This window comes from Macaca nemestrina, chromosome 3, assembly GCF_043159975.1.
Source record: "Macaca nemestrina isolate mMacNem1 chromosome 3, mMacNem.hap1, whole genome shotgun sequence".
Classification (NCBI taxonomy): Eukaryota; Metazoa; Chordata; class Mammalia; order Primates; family Cercopithecidae; genus Macaca; species Macaca nemestrina.
In genome coordinates, this window is record NC_092127.1 from 149,552,124 (window position 1) to 149,575,982 (window position 23,859).

The following is a 23,859-nucleotide window of genomic DNA, read 5'->3' on the forward strand; positions in this document are numbered from 1 at the left end:
AGTCCTGGTTTACTAACTAGAAGTGTTATCTTATATAACTGCAATTTCCAGTAAGAAGTTGGATGAATAGTCTTTGATGACTTTCCTATTCCTAAGAGCTATGTGTTTTCAATCTAACAAATAACAACTAATTATTAAGTATCTCTTTAATACCAAATTCAGCATTAGGATTTGAGCAGATGTAGAAGTGAATGAGGGTAAACAAAGGCCCTTATCTCAGGGAATGTACACTGTATGGAGTGAAGACAAAGATTATAAATTAGTAAAAATAATTTTGGACTTTGGTAAGTGCTGCAAATAAATTTAGGATAATGCAATAGAGAGTAAGGAAGAGAGGATTTTAGACTGTGGGAGGGTAGAAAGCAAATGAGCTTTTCTTGTATTACATATTGTATGCAAATAATTACACGTACCCCTATGTAAATTTAGCAAGAAATGAAAATACAGTAAATCTTCAGAAAGGAATGTGGAAATTATATATTTAGGGTTGGGTTTTGTTTTAAATCTGAGATATCTAGGATTCTAAGTACATCATAGTATTTTTGAAAGTCTCAATATGGGTTTTTATGGTCCTTTTTCATTTACATTGAGGTTGTAATGTAAATGTTTCATGGTTGGAAGACAACTTAGTGATTAAAATTTCTACCCCAAGCTGAATTATCTTGTGCCATCACATTGAAAGATCCTTTAACAGGGACTATGTTCTTGCATTCAAAGTTGAACTTAGATTTTAGAAAATTCTTTTCCTGAACCCACAATTCTTGTAAATTGCACCTACTAGTTTTGATCATGTCATCTAAAGTTATATGAAATAAATTTAAGCTACTTTTCCTCTTGTCAACTTCTCATACAGAGGAAATTTAACCTTGAAAATCTTCGTAAGACTCTTTTCCAGTCTAAATATTCCATTCCTTTATCTGTTCTTTAATTTCTGAAGTCATATTTTACTCGTCTTGGACTATTTCTCAACTGGTTTTGAGCACACACCACTTTGTATAAGCATAAAAAGCTGACATGCTGCCTCCTCACCATTGATTCTAAAAAGTACCCCCATCTCCCCTTGAGAATTGTAGTTTGAATTGACATTGTGGTGGTACCACCAGCCAAAATGATGTGGGAAATTTTGTTAAAATAATTTCTTTTCCCACAAATGTGAAATTACATTATGATATTAAATAAACTAAAAAAATGAGGTATATATATATTCCATATACTCCCGCCCACAACATGATTAATATCTGACCACACTCCTGCCTTGAGAATTCCTGCACCAGGAGGAATTGTTGCTCAGAGAATGTGATCTCCGATGGTAACAGTTGGAACTGTCTTGTTTTTCACTGGTAAAGTGTTTGAATTGAACAGTAAATACGTAACTTAATGTTATACTGTTTTATGTTTCCAAATCCAGGCAGTCTTGTCAGAGCAGAAGTAAAATTTCTCTTCTATGTACTAAACAAGGTGAGAGAATTAGAGATGTGGCAATGGGATATGAACTTAACTGGATTGGCTCATGGGAAGAGTGATCCCTTGTAAGTGACAGCAAAGAGCTAAGCATTTAGCAAGGTTTGGCATCAACTCACAAACTGTGTCTTCTGCTCCTTGGTAGACTGTGGGCGCCGCCCTGCTGTCCGAATGAACAAAAGGATCCTTGGGGGTCGGACAAGTCGCCCTGGAAGGTGGCCATGGCAGTGTTCTCTGCAGAGTGAACCCAGTGGACATATCTGTGGCTGTGTCCTCATTGCGAAGAAGTGGGTTCTGACAGTTGCTCACTGCTTTGAGGGGTAAGCTGCACCTTTCCTTTTTTCCTTTGCCTGGATTTGATCACTTTGTCACTCAGGAATTCTCAGTGGCGTATGTAACTCCATGAAGCCACATCGAGGAGAAAGCCACAGCTAATCTACTTTCCAGGTCTTTATCTTCCTAAAGTTTTCTATCCTTGGTGTTGCAATCTAATATACTGGCTGCTCATTTGTTGGAAATGGCTGCATATTGCTTCCGATTTTTGTCCTAAGGAGGAAGAGAGAGAAAGAAGTTTAGAAGATTGACTCCATGCTACTCTTAGTCTCTTTTCTAGACCTCTTAAATATATCACATATATTATAACTTAAACAGAAGTGATTTATTTGGATACTACAATGAGGCTTGGATGCAGAGAAACTGTTGAGTGGTTTGGGAAGCAGACTTAAAGGTATAATGTGTGTAATATGTGTGCTATTCAGAGTGTGTGTGTGTTTTTGTGTGTATGTAAAGAGAGAGGTTATGTTATGGTCCATTTTATGGTTCCAAATCTAGGCAGCCTTGTCGTAGCAGAAGTGAGATTTCTCTTCTGTGTGCTGAATGAGGTGAGACAATTAGAGGGGTAGCAATGGGATATGAACTTAATTGAACTGGATTGGCTCAGGGGAAGAGTGATCACTTTTTTGGTTTGGAGCCCATCCAAACCAAACCAAAACACGAAACAAAGCAATGACAACAAACAAAGGTTTATTTTGACATAATTGGCTCATGTGAATCTGGAGGCTTGGTGAGTCCAAAACCTGATGGGGTAGGTGGCAGGCAGGAAGATTAGGCAAGAGTTGCAGTTCAATTTGCTGGCAGTATTCCTTCTTGCTGGAGAGGTCAGTCTTTGTTCTATTAAGATTTTCATCTGAATGGGTAAGATTCATCTACATCATGGAGTGTCATCTGCTTTACTCAAAGTCTGCTGATTTAAATATTAATCTCATCCCCCCCCCAAAAAAAAAACACCTTCACAGAAACATATAGAATAATAGTTGGCTAAATATTTGGGCACTGTGGCCCAGCCAGACTGATACATAAAATTAACCACCACAATATGCCTAAAGAGAGCAAAATAATAAAACTAAGGGAAAACCTACCCCAAACTGATGAGCATCACTGCAGAATCTCTTCCAGCTATCTGTTGCTACGTAATTTAGTAGCAAAACAAAACAAAACAAACAAAACCAAACATAAACAAAACAGTAACTACAAACAAAAACTCAGACATTTATTGTGCTCACTGAAGATTCAGACGAAGTGTAGTTGGCATAATTTGTCTCTGCTCTGTGATTTCTGGGGCCTCAGCTGGAAGATTCCAAGGCTAGGAAGAGGCTGGCACCATCTGAAGTCTGACAGTAGATGCTGCCTGTTGGCTGGGGCCTCAGTTCCTCTCCATATGAGACTCACTTCATGGTGGCTGGCATCCTCCAAATCAAGCTTCCCAAAAAGGAAGCCAGGAGGAAGCTGTATTACCTTTTTTGACTCAGCATCCAAAGGCACAAAATATTGCTTCTCCCATGTGGTTGCCCAGAGCCATTAGTCGCAGGCTCCAACTGATTCAAAGGGAAGAAACACAAACCTCCCACATCAAAAGACTTGAGGATAGGTTTTGAAAACCACCATACCAGCCATTTTATTGAATTTATTTTTAATAATTTTACTTTATTTAAATGAAGTAATATTAAATAATAGCAAAAAAATTTGAGACAAAAAATAATCCGCAGATCTATTACTTAATTAAATGGATACTTTTCATTTGATCTGATTAGTTTCTAGGAAAAAAAAGCAATTTCATTTTTTGCCTATTTGTTATTATTTTGTCTTAGCTTTGCCAATTATTGTGTAACCACTGACAGAATTCAGTAACTTCTCTGGGCCACAGTTTTCTGTTATGTGAAATTAAGGGAATAATAATGCCTACCTCACCGAGTTGGTGCAGGCAGGAAGTGAAACAGTCGGTGTAGAGCTTTAAGAACTATGCCTGGCATCAACCAGTAATATACCAAAAGGTAAAGTTTTCTTTTAAAAAAACTATTGCTAAAATCATGGATTCTGCATTTTCCCTTAGCATTATGGCATGAATATTTTTGCATTTTGCTAACACTATTCTCCCACACTCATTAACCTTAACTCCTGATCATCCTTAAGGTAACCCCCGTTAGTGCATTATGAATATTCTCCCACAACCATAAACACATGTATTTTTCACAAGGCATCACTGTTTACTTTTGTAATTTGGAAGAACACTCTATACTTTCATTTATAAGTTGCTTTTCTCATGTAGCAATATATCATGGACATCTCTCCAGGTCAATTGATGTAGCTGTAACTCATTTTTTTTAAGTCGAATAATATTCTATAGATTTACTATAACTTTTAAAATTATTCCCCAGTTGATTCCCAAACTAAACATTTGGTTTAGTTCCAGTTTGCTGCCATTTTAACAATACTGCAATAAATGTCTTAAAGAAAGCTACTCACCTATTGGTACTCTTGTTTCTAGAGGATACAGTTCCAGCACATACCTGTAGTTTCATAAGGAGGTTACAGAGATGGATACATGTTTTGTTCTCTAAGGGGCTAATCTGGTGAGGAGACAGACATTTAAACAAGTAATTAGAATACAGTGTGATAGTGATTATAAAATGGAAATTTGTATATCCAGTTATTTGATTGCTATTTTGGGGGAAATAAAACATTAAAAAATCAAACTAGCACCTTCTTTTGAGAGCTTTTAATGTGTAAGATACAGAATTATTGGAAGAGTCTGCCTAGTATGTCAAAAAACACACTGAAATGTTATTGCTTTAGAAGGGGCCAGATGTTTCCGATGTCTTTTCCAGACCTAATTTGTAACTCCATGGTAAGAAGAAGGTTGTACTAGCAAGAGTACATTCATCATGAGATGATTACCTAAATGAATCCAACAGTTTTTTTTCAGGGAACAGCGCTCTTTATGTGCTGGTTAATCTAGTTTCATACCCCACTTTTGTTATTTCCACATGTGTTATCCAAGTTTCCTCTTTCACTGGCAGATCTGTAAAGTTCAGGAGAAATCTTGCAATAGAGAAGAAATATGTGTTTATAATTAAGGGCATGTACATAATATTAAAGGCCTTGATGAAGTTTCACAGAACATTAAATTTAACAAAACTGTCAAGAGAGGCCTAGTCTATCCGTAAGAAGTTAGAAAATGCCCCAGTTCAAACAAGCCTTTGCTTGAATGTGTGCTAATAACCCTGATTCTGTTTTATAACATCTCCAGGGGGAGCTGCAAACTTTTGGGAACTTCCAATTTATGCCATACTCCCTTTTGGAGCCATCAGTTACAGCAGTTAATGGGATATACTTAATATCCTGATCCCATAATTTGGCAAGGGCTAGAGTGACCCATTGGTAGGTCTCCTCAGCCTGTCTCTTTTAATTATATTTATGGGAATAAAAGACAAGTTTGTTTTGCTCTGCTATGAAGAGGTAGATAAAAATCCCAAATGAAAATTTAAAAACATGAGATGGTTGACCAGATCAAGCCCCATGTGTCCTAGTGATAATTTTCTTTCAAAAGTTCTAAGGAAGAAAGACTTTGACTTTCATGGGATAATTTAGCAAGCAATTTTCCTGTTTTCTTCCACTTCTAAAAGACTTAAGAATGAACTTCCTAGGCTGGCACACAGCTAGTAATGGTCAGAAACATCTGATTCCTCTCCAGGAAACCCACGTGAAAAACTGTCCTCCCACTACATGACCACAACCCATACTCCTGCCACGTCACCCATGTCTTGATTCCCTCTGCACGAGCTCTTCAAACCAACAAGATTTTTGGTTGGTGGCTGCACTTTGTCCCCTGGTGTCTCAGTCCAAAGAGTCTCCTTCTCGCCTCCTTTCTTTTTCTTTTTCTTTTCTTTTTTTTCTTTTTTGAGATGGAGTCTTGCTCTGTCGCCCAGGCTGGAGTGCAGTGGCACGATCTCAGCTCACTGCAAGCTCTGCCTCCTGGATTCACGCCATTCTCCTGCCTCAGCCTCCCGAGTAAGTGGGACTACAGGTGCCCGCCACCATGCCCAGCTAATTTTTTGTATTTTTAGTAGAGATGGGGTTTCACCGTGTTAGCCAGGATGGTTTTGATCTCCTGACCTTGTGATCCACCTGCCTCGGCCTCCCAAAGTGCTGGGATTACAGGCATGAGCCACCGTGTCCAGCCCTTGCTTCTTTTCTTTCCCTCAGCTTACCTGGTTCCCTGGGCTCATCACTTCAGTCTTTTCACCAGGACCTTTCTTTTTCTTTTCTTTTCTTTCTCTCTTGTTTTTTTTTTTTTTTTTTTTTTTTGAAGGAGTTTTACTCTTACTGCCCAGGTTGGAGTGAAATGGCACAATGTTGGCTCACTGAAACCTCTGCCTCCCAGGTTCAAGCCATTCTCCTGCCTCAGCCTCCCAAATAGCTGGGATTACAGGTGCCTGCCACCATGCTCAGCTAATTTTGTATTTTTAGTAGAGACAGGATTTCACCATGTTGGTCAGGCTAGTCTTGAACTCCTGACCTCAAGTGATCTACCCACTTCGGCCTCCCAAAGTGCTGGGATTATAGGCGTGAACCACTGCGCCCAGCCCACATTTTCTGATCCTATGTCTATGCTCTTCAGAACTGAGGGAGAGTATTACTGAAGAATGCAGATTCCTGCCATGCCTGACTTTCAACATCAGTTGGACCCTTAATATTACTCAATAATCTTCCACCTATTTCTAAACAGCTCCCTCTCCTATACCCCACAGAACAAAATCCTTGTTTTCACTTGCCCGCCTGCCCTGATCTGGCAGTCTTTTAATACACTGAGAAAAGGAAGTGAGAAGTTTGGTCTGACTTTTTATTACTGAGCTCATGCTGTGTCCTTCTGCTTACTTCTTTATCTTCTAGGAGTGTATGAACTGTGCCAGTCATTCACAATTTGTTTTTCTATTCCATCTACTCTTAAGAATTTGGCCCATTCCCGTCAGTAGTAATGTCCACTAAAAGAAAAATTTTCCATTTTAGATCTATACCTCCCATGGGGTGCTGTTTCTCAGCATCACTAGGGAGTGAGCAAGTGTGACCTTAAAAATCCCTAGGTGACTCTGACCTTACCTCATACTCCCCACTGCCCTGCCCTCTGTGGAAATGTTTTCTGTCACCCTCCCTCTCCACTGGAAAATGTCTGGGTCTAGGATATAGCTAGCAGTTGGCCTAACATGCAATCCCATTGTTTTGGTGGCTTTCAGAAATTTGAAACTCTCTTGTTTTAAATTGTTGTAGTTACTTGCCTGTGTCTTTCGGTCTTGTCACTCCCTAGTCATGCATGTTGCATCTGCACCTGAACACCTAACCCATGTTGCAGAATATCATACACCTGTCTGCTAACTGAGGTCACATAAAATATATGATCATGATTTCCAAATTAACATGTAACACAATCAGATGCTTTCAATATACTTCCACAGTAAAGTCACTCTTCTACTCTGATTGTGAATAGACAACTATTTGACAGCTTATTCTCTGTCCCCAAATCTTTGTCATCCTTTACTGATCTCACCTTATACTTCATGAATAAAATAGATGCCATCAAGTCTTTCACCTTGTCTTACCCCCAATTCCAACAAATCACCAGCCTCTTTGGCCACATTCACTGCTTTCCCTTGAGTATGGTGGACGACATGTCTTTGCTCCTATTTTAAAATAAGCATATCCCCTTTCATCTTTTCAAAGACTTTACTCTTAAAGTCATCATTTCTATTTTGCATCATTAATTTATCTTTTTTTTGCTGGATCACTCCCTTCAGCAACCATGCCATGCCTTAATATCACAAACCCCATTCCTTTGAATTCATATCCCTCTTCATCTGTTGCTCCATTCTGGCCACTATTCACAGAAAATCTCCTAAAAGAGTTTCATGCAGTCACTGTCTACACCGCTCCATGTCCCACATTCTCTTCAACACACTCTCGTTGGGTTCTTATCAAGATCATTACAGAAGTGACACTTGTTAAAATCTCTAATAACTTCCATCTTGCCAAATCCAATGATGTATTTTCAGTTTTCAACCCACTGGAACTCTCTCCAGTATTTTATCACTACATCCTTCTTGAAATACTTTCACTTTTCTTCTAAAATAACAGAAAACTCCTTGTTTTCTTCATATGTCAGTGACCAACTCTTTTTCTCTTTATTCAGCTCCTCCTTTTTTAGGCTACTGAATGCTTTAGTTCCCCAGTACCAAATTATTGGCTTTCTTGTATGTCTAGAGTCACTCATCTCATCACATGGTTTATATACTAGTTCTGATTTGAACAAATACTTTTCATATTTGAAAAATATGAATATAAAGTATGTGAATAGCAATATGAATATCATACTTGAATATCAAATATATGAAATATTTGTTCATAACTTTTAAATTTATATCTCCAGCCCAGCCCAGATTTCCACCCAATCACCACTACCCACCAACTTCACATGAATATGTTTAACTGTGAAGATGTTCATTTGAACATGTAATAAACATCCTACTTTACATGACCCAAACAAATCTATTTATTTCTCACTTCTCCCACTGAACAAATAATTGTTGCTTCACAAACTTCCCTTATCTCAGTAAAAGGCATCATCCATCAGTTTGCTAATATGCCAAACCTAGGAGTCATCCTTAATTCTTCTCACATTTACTTTATCAGTAAATTCTGTAGAATCTTATTCCAAAAAAGTGGAAGCCAACCACCTCTCCCATCTTAAAGCTATAACCCTACTCCAAGCCACCATCATCTCACTTCTGGACTATTTATTTCCTAGGACTGCCAGAACAAAGTATCACAAGCTGAGTGATTTGAGCCATACAGTTCTGGAGGCTAGAAGTTCAGGATCAAGGTACTGGCAGGGTTTCTTCCTTCTGAGTGCTGTGAGAGAGAATGCCTGTTGCCTAGATCCTGGTGGTTTCCTGGCAATTTTTGGTATTCCTTGGTCTGTAGAAGCAGGACCCTACTGTCTGCCTTCCTCTTCAGATAGTTTTCTCCAGGTTATATATATAACCTGCCGGTGTTATATATATGTGGATTAGTCATATTGGATTCAAGCCCATCCTAATGAGGCTACCTCCATAAGGTCCCTATTTCCTAATAAAGTTATATTATAATATACTAGGAGTTACAACTTCTTCGACATATAGATTTTAGAGGGACACAACCAATCCATAATGATTACTGAAACAGTTTCCTATCTGACTTTTTTTGACTACTCTCTTGTTCCCTTATTACCGATTATTCACACAGTGAGATAGTGAACTTTCTAAAATATAAATCACACCATGTCACTCCCCTGCTTAAAACTTTACATTGACTTCCCTTTATAACAAGAATAAAATCTTCTCATTGGAGCCTATTAAGATCTAGTCCCACCACTTTGACTGCATCTCCTTCTAGTCTCCTATCACTCATTGGACTCCAACCTTTCTAGCTTTCACTCAGCTCCTGAAATCCTCCAAGCTCATTCCTGCTTCAGGACCTTTGTACTTGCTGTTTCTGCAGTTTGGAATACTTTCATAGAGTCTTAAAACTACTTTCTTTCCATTATTCAAGTCTCAATTTGAGTGTCACTTTCTCAAAGACCTTCCCTAACCAACCTAGCCAAAGCAATTGCCCTGTCAAATCTTCTACTACATTACCATATTTTTTTTACTTCTAAGTGCCTTAGATCATCTTATTTGTTCTTGTACCTTTTTTTTTTTTACTATCTAGTTTAGTGGAACGAAAACTCTATGAAGACATGAACTCCATCTGCCTTCCTCATTCTTGAATTTTTATTTCTTTCAGCATGGCATACAGCAGCCACTCAACAAATATTTGTTAGTGGACAAGTCAGCCTCTTCTTGGTGTTGCTTAGTAATCATATTGGTAGTCATTTCAGTATGTGGGGTTGTAATTTGTCTGAAACTAGAAATGTTAACTCATCTGCAGAGGGTCAGTGATCTCTTACCAGCTCCTCCCATGCCTTGGACCACACATCAATTCACCATTTCCAATGTATTAAGCAACTGTATGTTTTCATCACATAGATTAATCATCTGGGTATTGTCTGAAGATTATTATCCTTGAATATAGAAATTGGAGGTAAAGGGCCAAGTGTGGTGGCTCACGCCTGTAAACCCAGTACTTTGGGAGGCTGAGGCGGGTAGATCACCTGAGGTCAGGAGTTCAAGACCAGCCTAGCCAACGTGATGAAACCCCATCTCTACTGAAAATAGAAAAAATTAGCTGGGCGTGGTGGTGGGTGCCTGTAATCCCAGCTACTCTGGAGGCTGAGGCAGGAGAATCACTTGAACCCAGGAGGTAGAAGTGGTTGCAGTGAGCCGAGATCGTGCCATTGCACTCCACCCTGGGCAACAAGAGCAAAACTCTGTCTCAAAACAACAACAAAAAAAGAAATTGGAGGTAAAGTAAGCTTCAAATGGTTCTGCTTTGTCTTACTTTTCTACAAACATTTAAATTATTTGTTAAAGACAACAATTTTCCTCTTTTCTTGTTCTATTTTGCACATCATTTTGCCAAGAAGCCATTTTTATTTTTCCCACTTTGTTTCTTTTTAGACAAAGTCCTGCTCATTCAATAAGTAAGACTTTTGGACAGTTACTTTGGTTTCATGCCATTCTTTTATGGTAGACTTCAAAGCTCTGAGATTTTTTATTTTTGAGATGGAGTCTTGCTCTGTTGCCCAGGCTGGAGTGCAATGGCGCGGTCTCGGCTCACTGCAACGTCCGTCTCCCAGGTTCAAGTGATTCTCCTGCCTCAGCCTCCCAAGTAGCTGGGACTACAGGCACGTGCCACCACACCCGGCTAATTTTTGCATTTTTAGTAGGGACAGGGTTTCACTCTGTTGGCCAGTCTGGTCTTGAACTCCTGACCTCATGATCCGACCACCTTAGCCTCCCAAAAGTGCTGGGATTACAGGTGTAAGCCACTGCTCTTGCCTACTCTGAGATCTTTTTGTAGTCACATTTACTGTTCAGCTGATTCTTCATTTTCTTACATACTGCAATTATTTGTGATGGTAGTATCAGAATTTGGCACTTAAACTCTTCCAACTTTATTGAGCCATGACTGCTTTAAGAATCTCTAGACATATTATCATAGCTTTCCCCCCCTAAAACATTCTGAAACCCGATTCTTGAAGGTCTAGAATATGTATGTGACTAGGCCCTTCTCTTGCATTTTTTGGAACCTGGCATAATAGAATTGTTCATTTCCTGTAATTTTATCACTGATGGCTAGCTTTCTATCATATTTGAGGGATACATTCAGGAAAGAGCACACATCTTCCTTCTATCTGTCACCTTATCACTCACAAGAGTCTCCATCCATCCTATATGCTCCTGTGCCCAGTACCTTAATCCTTTTTGATGCCTGTGGACCCTTGTCTTTGTTTCAGAGAAGTTTAGTCTTAAGGATATGGTGTATAAGGTTCAAAGGATCAGCAATTTAGTCTATTACCATCACTTGCTGTCTCTGTGACTTCATGTGAGTTGCTCATCTCCTCTGAGTCATTGATTTCTCTCCTCTAAAATGGAACAATGAATCCCTATTTACATCTCACAGTTGGTGTGAGGATCATTTGGAATAAAGTCTGTAGAAACACTTGGAAAACTATTGAGATTATATCCTATTGAGACACCCAGGCTGCCAATCTAGTTTGCTTGTTGTATCCATTTTTAAATTTTTAGGCAGCATTTAAAACCACAGATACTTTGCATAAAATCCAGAACTTTGGCTTTCCTTAGACAATTGGAAGGTCAGGTTCCACTGAGCATTCCAACATGACAACAGTTTTCTGGAGCTGAGAGGCGGATGGCCCTCAGAATGGGTAGGGCTTGTGATGTAGCAGTCTGTACTTACTGAATTTCCCCCAGCCACTTCATACATTTACTATGAAGTCTCTATTCTAAAGTCTATTCACCAGATTTATAGTTGAAATCTACCAAAGGTACAAAGAGGAGCTGGTACCATATCTGCTGAAACTATTCCAAAAAATTGAAAAAGAGGTACTCCTCCCTAACTCATTTTATGAGGCCAGCATCATCTTGATAAGAAAACCTGGCAGAAGTACAACTAAAGAAGAAAACTTCAGGCCAATATCCCTGATAAATATGGATGCATAAATCCTCAATAAAATACTGACAAACTGAATCCAGCAGCACATTAAAAAGCTTTTCTACCACTATCAAGTAGGCTTTATCCCCAGGATGCAATGCTGGTTCAATATAAAAATAACTAGGCAAAAGCCACATGATTATCTCAATAGACACAAAAAAGACCTTTAATAAAATTCAACATCCCTTCATATTAAAAACTCTCAATAAGCTAAGTATTGAAGGAACATCCCTCAAATAATAAGAGCCACTTATGACAAACTCGCAGCCAATATCATGCTGAATCGGCAAAAACTGGAAGCATTCCCCTTGGAAACCAGCACAAGACAAGGATGCCCTTTCTTTCCACTCCTATTCAACACAGTATTGGAAGTTTTGGCCAGGGCAATCAGCCAAGAGAAAGAAAGAAATGATAGTCAGATAGGAAGAGAGGAAATCAAATTATCTTTGTTTGCAGATGACATTATCCTATATCTAGAAAACCCCATTGTCTCAACCCAAAAGCTTCTTAAACTGATAAGCAACTTTAGCAAAGCCTCAGGATACGAAATTAGTGTGCAAAAATTGCTAGCATTTTTATACACCAACAACAGGCAAGCACAGAGCCAAATCATGAATGAACTCCCATTCACAATTGCTACAAATAGAATAAAATACCTAAGAATACAGCTAACAAGGGAAGTGAAGACCTCTTCAAAGAGAACTACAAACCACTGTTTAAGGAAATAGGAGAGGACACAAACAAATGGAAAAAAATTCCATGCTCATCAATGGGAAGAATAAATATTGTGAAAATCATCACACTGCTCAAAGTAATTTATAGATTCAATGCTATTTCCATTAAACTACCATTGACATTCTTCACAGAATTAGAAAAAACTATTTTAAAATTCTTATGAAACCAAAAAAGAGCCCAAATAGCCAGGGCAATCCTAAGCAAAAAGAACAAAGCTAGAGGCATCACCCTATCCAACTTCAAACTATACTACAATTCTACAGTAACCAAAACAGCATGGTACTGTACAAGAACAGTCACATAGACCAATGGAACAGAATAGAGAACCCAGAAATAAGGCCACACACCTACAACCATCTGATCTTCAACAAACATGACAAAAACAAGCAATGGGGAAAATATTTCCTGTTTAATAAATGGTGCTGGGAGAACTGGCTAGCCTTATGCAGAAATTTGAAACTGGACCCCTTCTTTATACCTTATACAAAAATTAACTCAAGATGGATTAAAGACTTAGATGTAAAACCCAAAACTATAAAAACCCTAGAAGAAAACCTAGGGAATACCATTCAGGACATAGGCACAGGCAAAGATTACATGACGAAAATACCGAAAGCAATTGCAACAAAAGGAAACATTGACAAATGGGATCTAATTAAACTAAACAGTTTCTGCACAGCAAAAGAAGCTATCATCAGATTGAATAGACCACCTACAGAATGAGGAAAAAAATGCAATTTATTTATCTGACAAAGGTTTAGTATCTAGAGTCTATAAGGAACTTAAACAAATTTACAAGAAAAAAAAACCCTATTAAAAAGTGGGCAAAGGACATGAACAGACACTTCTCAAAAGAAGACATTCATGTGGCCAACAAACATGAAAAAAAAAACTCAACATCACTGATCATTACAGTAATGTAAATCAAAACCACAATGAGATACCATTTCACAACAGTCAGAATGGCAGTTTTTAAAAAGCCAAGAAACCACAGATACTGGCAAGACTGTGAAGAAAAAGGGATGCTTTTACACCATTGGTAGGAGTGTAAATTAATTCAACCATTGTGGAAGACAGTGTGGCAATTTCTCAAAGATCTAGAAGCAAAAATACCATTTGACCCAGCAATCCCATTACTGTGTATATACCCAAAGGAATGTAAGTCATTCTATTATAAAGATACATGCATGCATATGTTCATTGCAGCACTATTCACAATAGCAATGACATAGAATCAACCCAAATGCCCATCAATGATAGACTGGATAAAGAAAATGTGGTACATATACACCATGGAATACTATGCAGCCATAAAATGGAAGGAGATCATGTCCTTTGCAGGGACACGAATGAAGCTGGAAGCCTTATCCTCAGCAAACTAACACAGGAACAGAAAACCAAACACTGCATGTTCTCACTCATAAGTGGGATCTGAATGATGAGAACACATGGACACATGTGGGGAGACAACACACACTGGGGCCTGTTGGGGTGGGGGTGGGGGAGGAAGAGCATCAGGGAGAATAGCTAATGGATGCTGGGCTTAATAGCTAGGTGATGGGTTGTTCTGTGCAGCAAACCATCATGGCACACGTTTACCTATGTAACAAACCTGCACTTGCTGCACATATATCCCGGAACTTAAAATAAAAGTTGAAGAAAAAAAATCTTTTTACCTTGCCTGTTACAGATCATTTTAAAAAATATCAAGGATAGCTGGGTATGGTGGCTTACGCCTGTAATCCCAGCACTTTGGAAGGCCGAGGTGGGTGGTCAGGAGTTCAAGACCAGATTGGCCAACATGGTGAAACCCTGTCTCTACTAAAAATACAAAAATTAGCCAGGCGTGGTGGCGGGTGCCTATAATCCCAGCTACTCAGGAGGCTAGGCAGAAGAATCGCTTGAACCCCTGAGGCAAATGTTGTAGTGAGCTGAGATCGTGCAATTGCACTTCACTGCGTGACAAGAGTGAAACTCCATCTCTAAAAATAAAAATAATAAAATAATAAAAATGAAATGCCAAGGACAGAGCACAATATTAAAAGTAAGAGATTCCTAAAATTTGTAGAACAGCAATGATGCCATAATGTGGTATTTCTTTATTTAGTGCTGATTTGTTAACTTTCAGATGATCTCCAAATCACCACTTAGCTATGCTATTTCTGGAGTAAGTCTTGTAAAATAGAGAAATTTTTATCGTAGGTGTTAATTATAATAGTACCTTTATTAAACAGGAAAAATATTAAATATAAGATATTCTAAGGAAAGTCAGAGAGGCTGAGAGAAGGAAAATTTTTCACTCCTAAGAAAAGATAAAGATAGAAATCTTTAAATTTGACTAGCTGAATTGAGTGAAAAATTTCATGTCTAAACTAGAGCTGAGTGTGGCAAATTGCAAACCAAAGGGACTGATTTTTGCCTCCAGAGACATTGTGTCTGCAATTCTGAATAAATTCCTCTGGATGCTATAGTGTCTCTGAGCATCTGGCCTGAGTTTTTTTTTTTTTTTTTTCTCTCTAGAGTTAATAATTGAAGAATTGAAAGTTGAAATCATACAAGCTCAATATCATCTATAAAGTGCATTTATTATTAAAACAATATTGTAAACATGAAGCAGATTAGACTCTAAATGTGATTTCAAGGAATAAAATACTATCCACAGTGAGAACAAAGAACAAGGTGTTTTAACATCTTCCTCAGTTATTTTCCCTGGGATTGGTGGATTCTCACCTGGCTTCACCTTGGCCTGCTTCCTTCCTCTCACAGTCTGAAGTTCTTTGCACAAACTTCTTTAAGGATGTGCCAGCTCTCCTTGCTGCTGCTTCACTCAATTATAATGTTTGTATAGGCAGGGATCATGCTTTTCTTGCTTATTCTTGTAATCCCTAACACCATGCTTGCCATAGAGAAATTGCCATGTATCTCTACCTCTCTATTCACTGAATGATGTTTGTTCCCCTGATATCCCTGAAATTATTATTATTATTATCATTTTTAATAGAAAAAGGACAACATGCATGACTATATAGGGGGTTCTGTTAGTAGAGTCTGGCCCAAGTATCCAACAATACTAAAAACCAAGTGAGTTCCTACTTTGGCTCCTCCTTCCTAACTCTCTTGAAATCTCAGCCTTTCGAATCTTTGCCATGCTGACGGTAAATAAAGGCATGCCAAGAAAAGTGCCCATAATTAAAGCTCTACCCTTGCCCCAACACTGTGGTCCAATAAATGTCAACATTTTTGATCCTGGCCATTCTGGTGAAGGAGAGCCTGGGAGTGAAGGAAGGGATGGAGGGAGTAAGGAAGAACAGACCCTGCCTTTGTGGTTAGAGTCAAAAACATTCATTGAACCATCATTAAATAGGTACTTGTTGAGGACCTGCTATTGGCCAGGTACCAAGCCCTGTGACCACACCAGTGAAAAACACCAGCCAAATCCCTGCCTTCATAGAGGTAACTATATTCTAGGGGCCAAGACATAGAATAGACAAATGGTTATATCAATGTCATTGATATCAATGGATAGTATGAGAAGAAAATTAAAGCAGTGTCGAGTAGAGTGAAGGGGACAGAGTAAGGGTGAGACAGGTTGGTTGGGAAAACAGCTCTGAGCAGATGATGTCTGAGTTGAGACCTGGATGAAGAGAAGGAGTCAAGGTAAGACCGATGTGAGAGCTGGGGGAACATCAAGGGAAATAGCTCCTGAGTTGAGGATGCTCTTGGCATGTTCAGAATTAACAAGAAAGTCCTTGGGGTGAGAATGAGCATATGGTGTTGGGCCTCAGAGGCCAGGGATAGGAGTCTAGGATTTGTCTCAAGTGTGATACAAAGCTTTTGGAGAATAGTGAGCAGAAGATGATTGATCTAATTTTATTTTAAAAATATTGCTCTGTTCGATATAGGGGATATAGTCAATACATATCCTGATAGTAAGGAAAACGGATTATAGGGACTAAGATTAGAAGAAGGACCATGATTTGGGAGGCCATTGCATGGTCCAAGTAGTCGAGAGTAGCTTAGATTAGGATTGTAGCCATGGAGGAGGGAGAAACAGTAAGATGTGGGATATATTTGAAAGTAGGAGTGGCGAAGACTTGCTGATGCATTCAGTGTTGGGTGTAAGAAAAAGAGAAAATTCACCTGGGCTGGTTATAGTATTAAGTTACTGTAAACTGAATCCTGAATGCTTAAATACTGTGAGATACATAGTGAGCCCTCAATAAATGTTGGCTATGATCAAACATCCAACTGAGAGTGTTAAATAGACCATTGACCATTAAGTCTGCAGCTCAGGGAAAGGATAGAGCTGGAGATATACATTTGGGAGTCACCAGGGTATGGTGGGATTTAAAACCATTGGACTAGATGAAATCAAGGGTGTGAGAATATAAAGCTGAGAGTGAAGTTCCAGAGCATTTCAACATATGGAGACTGAGAGCCAAAGAGGAGAACCCAGAAGAGAAGGCTGAGAGGGAAGGGCCCATGAGATTGGAAGAAATTTTGGAGCATGGCAAGACCTCGAAGTCAAGTGAAGAAAGTATTTTAAGGTGGGAATCGACGAAAATATTGTTGACAAGTATTCAAAAACAGTGGAGTATGAGAATGACCATTGGAGGTTGTGGGTGACCTTTTTAAGCTCTGAGCTGGAAATCTGTAGGGGGTTCCTCTGGCATTTCTTCAAGTCACTTGCTCTTTCTTGGAGGAATGTCTTAATCTTGGCTTGTTCTTCTTTTTCACTTTTCACATAGCTTTTCATTATCTTGCTCATTCTGTGAAGCAAGTAACTAACTCTGCTTACCTTTAAAACTGAAGAAGTTTTATGTTAAAGACTAGCCCCATTCAGGAATCATGAACTAAGCTTTCTGCAACAATAATACTTACTTACTAACCACTCAGGCTATTATATAAATGCCACTTACATGAATACATTGAGAAGTGGGCATGAAAATGGCCATTATTTACATAAATAAAATATTTTAATTTTAATTTAAAATTACATGTGAATTTCACATGATAAACCAGAGTTTAAGATGCCAATAGCTCTTGAATTATAATTTTAGGAGAGAGAATGCTGCAGTTTGGAAAGTGGTGCTTGGCATCAACAATCTAGACCATCCATCAGTGTTCATGCAGACACGCTTTGTGAAGACCATCATCCTGCATCCCCGCTACAGTCGAGCAGTGGTGGACTATGACATCAGCATCATTGAGCTAAATGAAGACATCAGTGAGACTGGCTACGTCCGGCCTGTCTGCTTGCCCAGCCCAGAGCAGTGGCTAGAGCCTGATACATACTGCTATATCACAGGCTGGGGCCACATGGGCAATAAAAGTAAGCCAGTGTATTAGTCCATTCTCATGTTGCTATAAGCACATACCTGAGATTGGGTAATTTATAAAGGAAAGAGGTTTAATTGAGTCACAGTTCTGCAGGGCTGGGGAGGCCTCAGGAAACTTACAGTCATGGTGGAAGGGGAAGCAAACATGTCCTTCTTCACATGGCAGCAGCCAGGGGAAGTACCAAGCAAAAGGGGGAAAAGCCCCTTATAAAACCATCAGACCTCGTGAGAACTCACTATCAAGAGGGTAACTGTCCCCCATGTTTCAATTATCTCCCACCAGATCCCTCCCATTACACATGGAGATTATGGGAACTACAATTCAAGATGAGATTTGGGTGGGAACACAGCCAAACCATATCAGCCAGGATCTTCAGGAGCCTGAGAAACACTGTGTTCCTCAGTTGGGAGGCTGAGGTGGGAGGATTTCTTGAGCCTACAAGGTGGAGTCTGCAGTGAGTCGAGATCTCACCACTGCCTGGGTGACAGAATGAGACCCAGTACCTAGAACCAAAAACTAGGTTGCCTTTGGCCATAATTTCCCATTTTCTCTTACAAAAAGATAGCCACAAATGGTAAATACTTAGTGATGTATCGCACTTCATTTGCTGTGCGAATCATAGATAGACATTAATAATGAACCATGGCATTTAAAATGGTCAAGCTCAAATGCAGTCTCCAAAAATCCCACTCCACACCTCAGAATCTCTCTCCAGGGAGCTACTATAAATGTTTTGGAGCTTCCTTGTGGCAGGAGGAGACCTGCCACAACTGTGCTTTGGACTGTCTCTAACTGCCTGAAGATAGCCCAATGATAGAGACAGTCACAGGGAATCTGCAGTCAAGCTGCATGGTCATATCTCCAATTTTATGTTATGATTTGGTCTTATGTGTATTACATCTGTAGTACAACCTATAAGTCCTTCAAGAAATCATATTGATTTGCTATTTGACTATTTAAATTGATTAAAATAGTTTGGCTGTGTAGATGACTTAAACATATAAAACATGTGGAAATTAAAAATGTGTACTATGTACTTACTCTCAGCCCCTACAATGGACTCTCTCATTCAGTTTGACCTAATTTAGAATAATAATTGTTTGTTTGTTTGTTTGTTTGTTTTTGAGACGAAGTCTCGCTCTGTCGCCCAGGCTGGAATGCAGTGGCACGATCTTGGCTCACTGCAACCTCTACCTCCCAGTTTCAAATGATTCTCCTGCCTCAGCCTCCCAAGTAACTGGGATTACAGGCATGCGACATGATGCCTGGCTAATTTTGTGTGTGTGTGTGTGTGTGTGTTTAGTAGAGACGAGGTTTTGCTATGTTGGCCAAGCTAGTCTCAAACTCCTGACTGCAGGTGATCCAGCCACCTGAGACTTAAAAAAACAAACAAGCAAACAAACAAAAAAAATTCTAAGTACAGCCTACTCTGCCCATATCAAGTATAATGCCATGGCTTTCAAGAATGATAATGTATATAGGCATTCTGTTATGGCCTTAGAAATTGTATATTTGAAAGAATTTTTTTCTTAAAATTTAGTCAGATAAGTTTTGAGTTACATTGTTTCATCAATTACAGAATGGAAAGGATATTCAATAGGCAGAAGTCAATGACTTTTTCAAAAAAAACTCACATGTAACAATCCTCTGACAATATCCATATTGAACTCAGAGCGATATTGCAACATAATGCACACTCCACACATGTAGTATAGCATAAATTGAGCCCAGGAGTTCGAGACCAGCCTGGGAAACATGGTGAAACTGTTTGTACAAAAAAAAAAAATTAGCTTGGCATTGTGGTGTGTGCCTGTAGTCCCAGCTACTTGGGAGGCTGAGGCGGGAGGATTTCTTGAGCCTGGAAGGTGGAGGCTCCAGTGAGCCAAGATCTCATCACTGCCTGGGTGACAGAATGAGACCCTGTCTGAAAAAAAAAGCAAAATTCTGCTGAATTCAGTAAGAAAGACCTGGTTGATCTGACTATACAACTTTCAAGCTTACTATAAAATGGAAAAAAAAAAAAATAGCAACTGCCTAATTCACCAGAGTGTTGTAAAGATTAAAGACAATGAGACCCACTAGTGCCCAATAAATGTTAGCTATTTTTCTTATTCTTTAGACAACCTATGAAACATCCACTGCCTGCATCACATTGATTTTCCTAAAAATGGCTCTTTCTTCCTATAAGGTATCCAGTGATGCTTCACCATCACTGTTTCAAAGAAGAACAGTGTGTATAATTTTGCAGAATGGCTAAACAGTGAAAGATTCACGCTGTCTTGCTGCAAGAAATCCATTGTCGTTCTTCAAGAACTTTCAAGCAAGATGGAATTCACATATTCTCTCTGTCAATACCAAGGGATGGCTTTGAGCTTTTCAACATCTCTCTGTCATATCCTCTAGGATTAGAGGTTCTTACCTCAAGTAATGGCTGCTGGGGCACATATTGAGACACATTCTTTTCATCAAGAATAGGACAACCCTTCTCTGTTAGAATGAACATGTTTTCTCTATTTTAGCAGAGCAGGACTATCATGCTGAGTTGACGCTGAACTGGCAGCCTCCTATCTGGCAGCCAGCAGAGCTCTGGCTTGATTGTTTCATTTTCTTTGTAGTAGCTATTGTTTTTGTTATAGCATATGATAAGGATGAACCAACTTACTTAACCAGTCTGGGCCTTGATTTCCCCGTTAATAAAATAAAGGAGTTTCACTGGATAATTGCTATGAACACTTCTAACTAGAAAATTCTGATTCCAAACCAGCCGTGTCTTTAAAATGACATTTCAAGTAAAGAATATGCCTCTCTTGGTATAAAAATACTTATATTATATTTGCATTTCATATTTGGCTAGCCTCACTAGCCTCACTTTTGAGTCATTTTACCATCATATGTATATTCTTCTTCTTATTATTTTTTTTCAAATTCAGTGCCTTTTAAGCTGCAAGAGGGAGAAGTCCGCATTATTTCTCTGGAACAGTGTCAGTCCTACTTTGACATGAAGACCATCACCACTCGGATGATATGTGCTGGCTATGAGTCTGGCACAGTTGATTCATGCATGGTAAGTTGCTTTCTGGTTACCAAGGAGATTCATTTCAACAGTAACTTCAGTGGATTCCCATAAACTCATTATTACTCACGTACAGCCCTTTGGAAATATTTTTTGAAAATTGTTTGTTGCCAAATGTTTAATTATTTACAGCACATTTTCCTGCAGCTGGTACACAATTCTCCTAATTACACCCATCCTCTTTATTCAGGGTGCCTTCTACTGTCTCATCTACTGTATGGGGAACATCACCCTTGGTCAGCGACAGGAGAAAAACAATTTTTCCTGTTCATCTCATTCAACCATTTTAGTGGTTAGGATAAACGAGGTTCTAAGAGGAGCTAGTAGTAACCATGGCTTCCACCTGGCTGCCCCAGGAAGCAGGGCAGGCATGAAAGGACATTGTCAGTCATTGGAGTGATGGCATTAAGACACACATCAACACCCCAACTTCCAGGGTGTGAGACAGGACTAACTCTGTCTCAGGGGTCATCACACTGGTGTTGTCTGGGCCCTCACTTGATTGTCAGCATGTCCTCAAATGTCACTGAACTCAACCTTTAGATACTCAGGGTTCATGGCCATGAGAGTTTGTAGAACATATTAACGTAACAGTGTAGAGGTGCCTTTTTATTTTTACTTAATAGACACTCATCGAACATTATACTGGACTGGCTCCTAGGAAAGGAGGGAAAAGTGCAAGTGCTCAAATAAGCTTGTAACAAAAACTGAGGAAGACAGTTATTATACTATGCTGCTGTGAAGCACCTTTGTTATTTTACTGCTTTGGAGTAATTTGCCCACTACAGTTTAGTAATGAAGAAAAGATACAACAGTGCTCTTAAGTACTAACTCAATGTAAATACATTATATTTTTGATGATCCATTTTAGAATGGAAAAATCAGGGTATTGAAAATGGCCCTGTGGTGATTGCTTAGACAGTTGTCATGGGAAAGAGGGAGCAGACAGCTCCCTTGGCGTTTCGCTGAGACCACCTTCCTTTCTGCCTCATGGCCTCACGTCATCCTGCTGAGGTGGGTGGTGGTAAAGGAATCCCTCCCTTCTCTACAGGAGGACTGGGTTTGATTTCCCAGGCCCAATAAAAGTGTTGTAGGAGGCAGCATGATGTGGGTGTGGGGCACAGGATTTGAAGCCTGAAAGATCTGGGTTGGAGCTCATCTCTGCCATTAAGACCAGTATAACCCGATGAAGTTATCTAACCTCTCTGGATAGCTTTCTCATAAGTAAAGTGGGACTAATTCTGTCCATGAAGATTAACTAAGTTAATGTATTTAGAAGCCTGTATCTTTCACATATCTGTATATGATATCTGGCACATACTTAGACATTCAATGAATAGTAATTACACCAATATTAAAATCTATCAGTTTGGTGCTTATTATGTTTCGGGCTCTCTGCAAAACGCTTTCTAATAACTCATTTAAATATCATAATCAACCCATATGGTGGTGTGTTTATTTTCCCTAAACAGATCAAGAATACAGGAGGTTAAGTAATTTTCCCCAAATCAGCCAGCATGAAGGTGGTAGATTGAGGATATGAAATCGGGCAGTCTGGCAGCAATGATTAATATAAATACATTTCTACCTCTCTCCAATGTCATCTGGAGGTTTATCAAAAACTAGCACCTCTTGGCACATGTTCAAGATCATCTCTTGGCAATTGCTAAAGGAGGGGAAGGGAGATGATTCCTTGACAGAGAGCTGAAGGCCCACAGACACAGGCACGGGCATGTTCTTATCGTGATGCCTAATAGGAACCAGGTCTTGCCAACTTCTTTAGTAGTGGGATTTCAGTGGTGTGGGTGTACTAAATGCATACCAGATATTCTCTAACACAGCTTCAGGTAGAAAACAAAACAAACAAAACCTACTTTTTACTATATCAGAAGCAAATGTTTCTACTTAAACGTCTATTATATGACATATATTATTTTCCTTAATCATATCAACAGGACATAATGAAGTGTGAGTTTGTCTGTGACAATCTATAAGCCAATACTGAAGCCAAATATGTTGGTTTCAAGCCCAATATTACAAAGAGGACCAAAAGAACAAACCAGATCCGTTGTGCCTTTAGCTGTAGTCTCACTTTCATTTTTAATTGCTTGCTTTTCACCTTTTGTTTTGCATTTAATGGAGTGCCTACCTGACTCTCACTAAGCCTAAATCAAAACCTACATCTCAGGAAGGCATTTTTTATTCCTCTCCACCTGGATGTCATCACTCATTCCTTTGAACTCCTCTTTCTAGCCTTTAGATTTTGCTTTCATGTGAAGTTATTCTTGTTACCCAAGCTGACTTTAGGCTGCTCTGGGACAAAAATAATGCTTGTTTGTTTGTTTATACACTAGCACAGAACTTTTCAAAGAGTAGATGCTAAATAATTATTTTATTAAATGTCTGATCTGGAAGTGAAAATGTGCTGACATTGTAAACACGTTCCATTTTAATCACCCTCTGACATCATAGTTCCACTTCAATAGGCGAGCATCTTATTTATTTTATATAAGGAGAGATCAAGAATGAAATACCTTATGTGTATGAAATATGTGAAAACAAATTTGTGAAAACAGTTTGTGAAACGTTTCCAGGAAATTTTTTCTTTTTTGTCTAAGCATTATATACATGTAACAAATAAATTTTACTTTAAAAAATTCAATTCGGCTCTTAGGCAGAAAAAGTTATTCAGCTCTTTGCAAGTTCTATGCTTATGATTTTGGCTTAGGGTATTGGAAAGTTACAAATTCAAAGATCACTTACACAAA

At 38.9% G+C, this 23,859-nt stretch overlaps 1 protein-coding gene across 10 annotated transcripts in view; it reads left to right on the plus strand.

Annotated features, from left to right (window-relative positions):
* The window catches only part of LOC105487675 (corin, serine peptidase), a 276,725-nt gene that overhangs the window by 237,662 nt on the left and 15,204 nt on the right, over positions 1 to 23,859 (plus strand). For 9 of the 10 annotated variants that reach the window (XM_071093630.1, XM_071093634.1, XM_071093628.1 and 6 more), the window contains 4 exons: positions 1,409 to 1,458; positions 1,607 to 1,781; positions 17,739 to 18,010; positions 20,949 to 21,082. In XM_071093630.1, coding sequence (XP_070949731.1) covers positions 1,409 to 1,458; positions 1,607 to 1,781; positions 17,739 to 18,010; positions 20,949 to 21,082 — 631 coding nt within the window. Of the gene's footprint in view, positions 1 to 1,408; positions 1,459 to 1,606; positions 1,782 to 17,738; positions 18,011 to 20,948; positions 21,083 to 23,859 lie in introns of those variants that run through there. The other variant, XM_071093635.1, reaches the window with a different exon arrangement.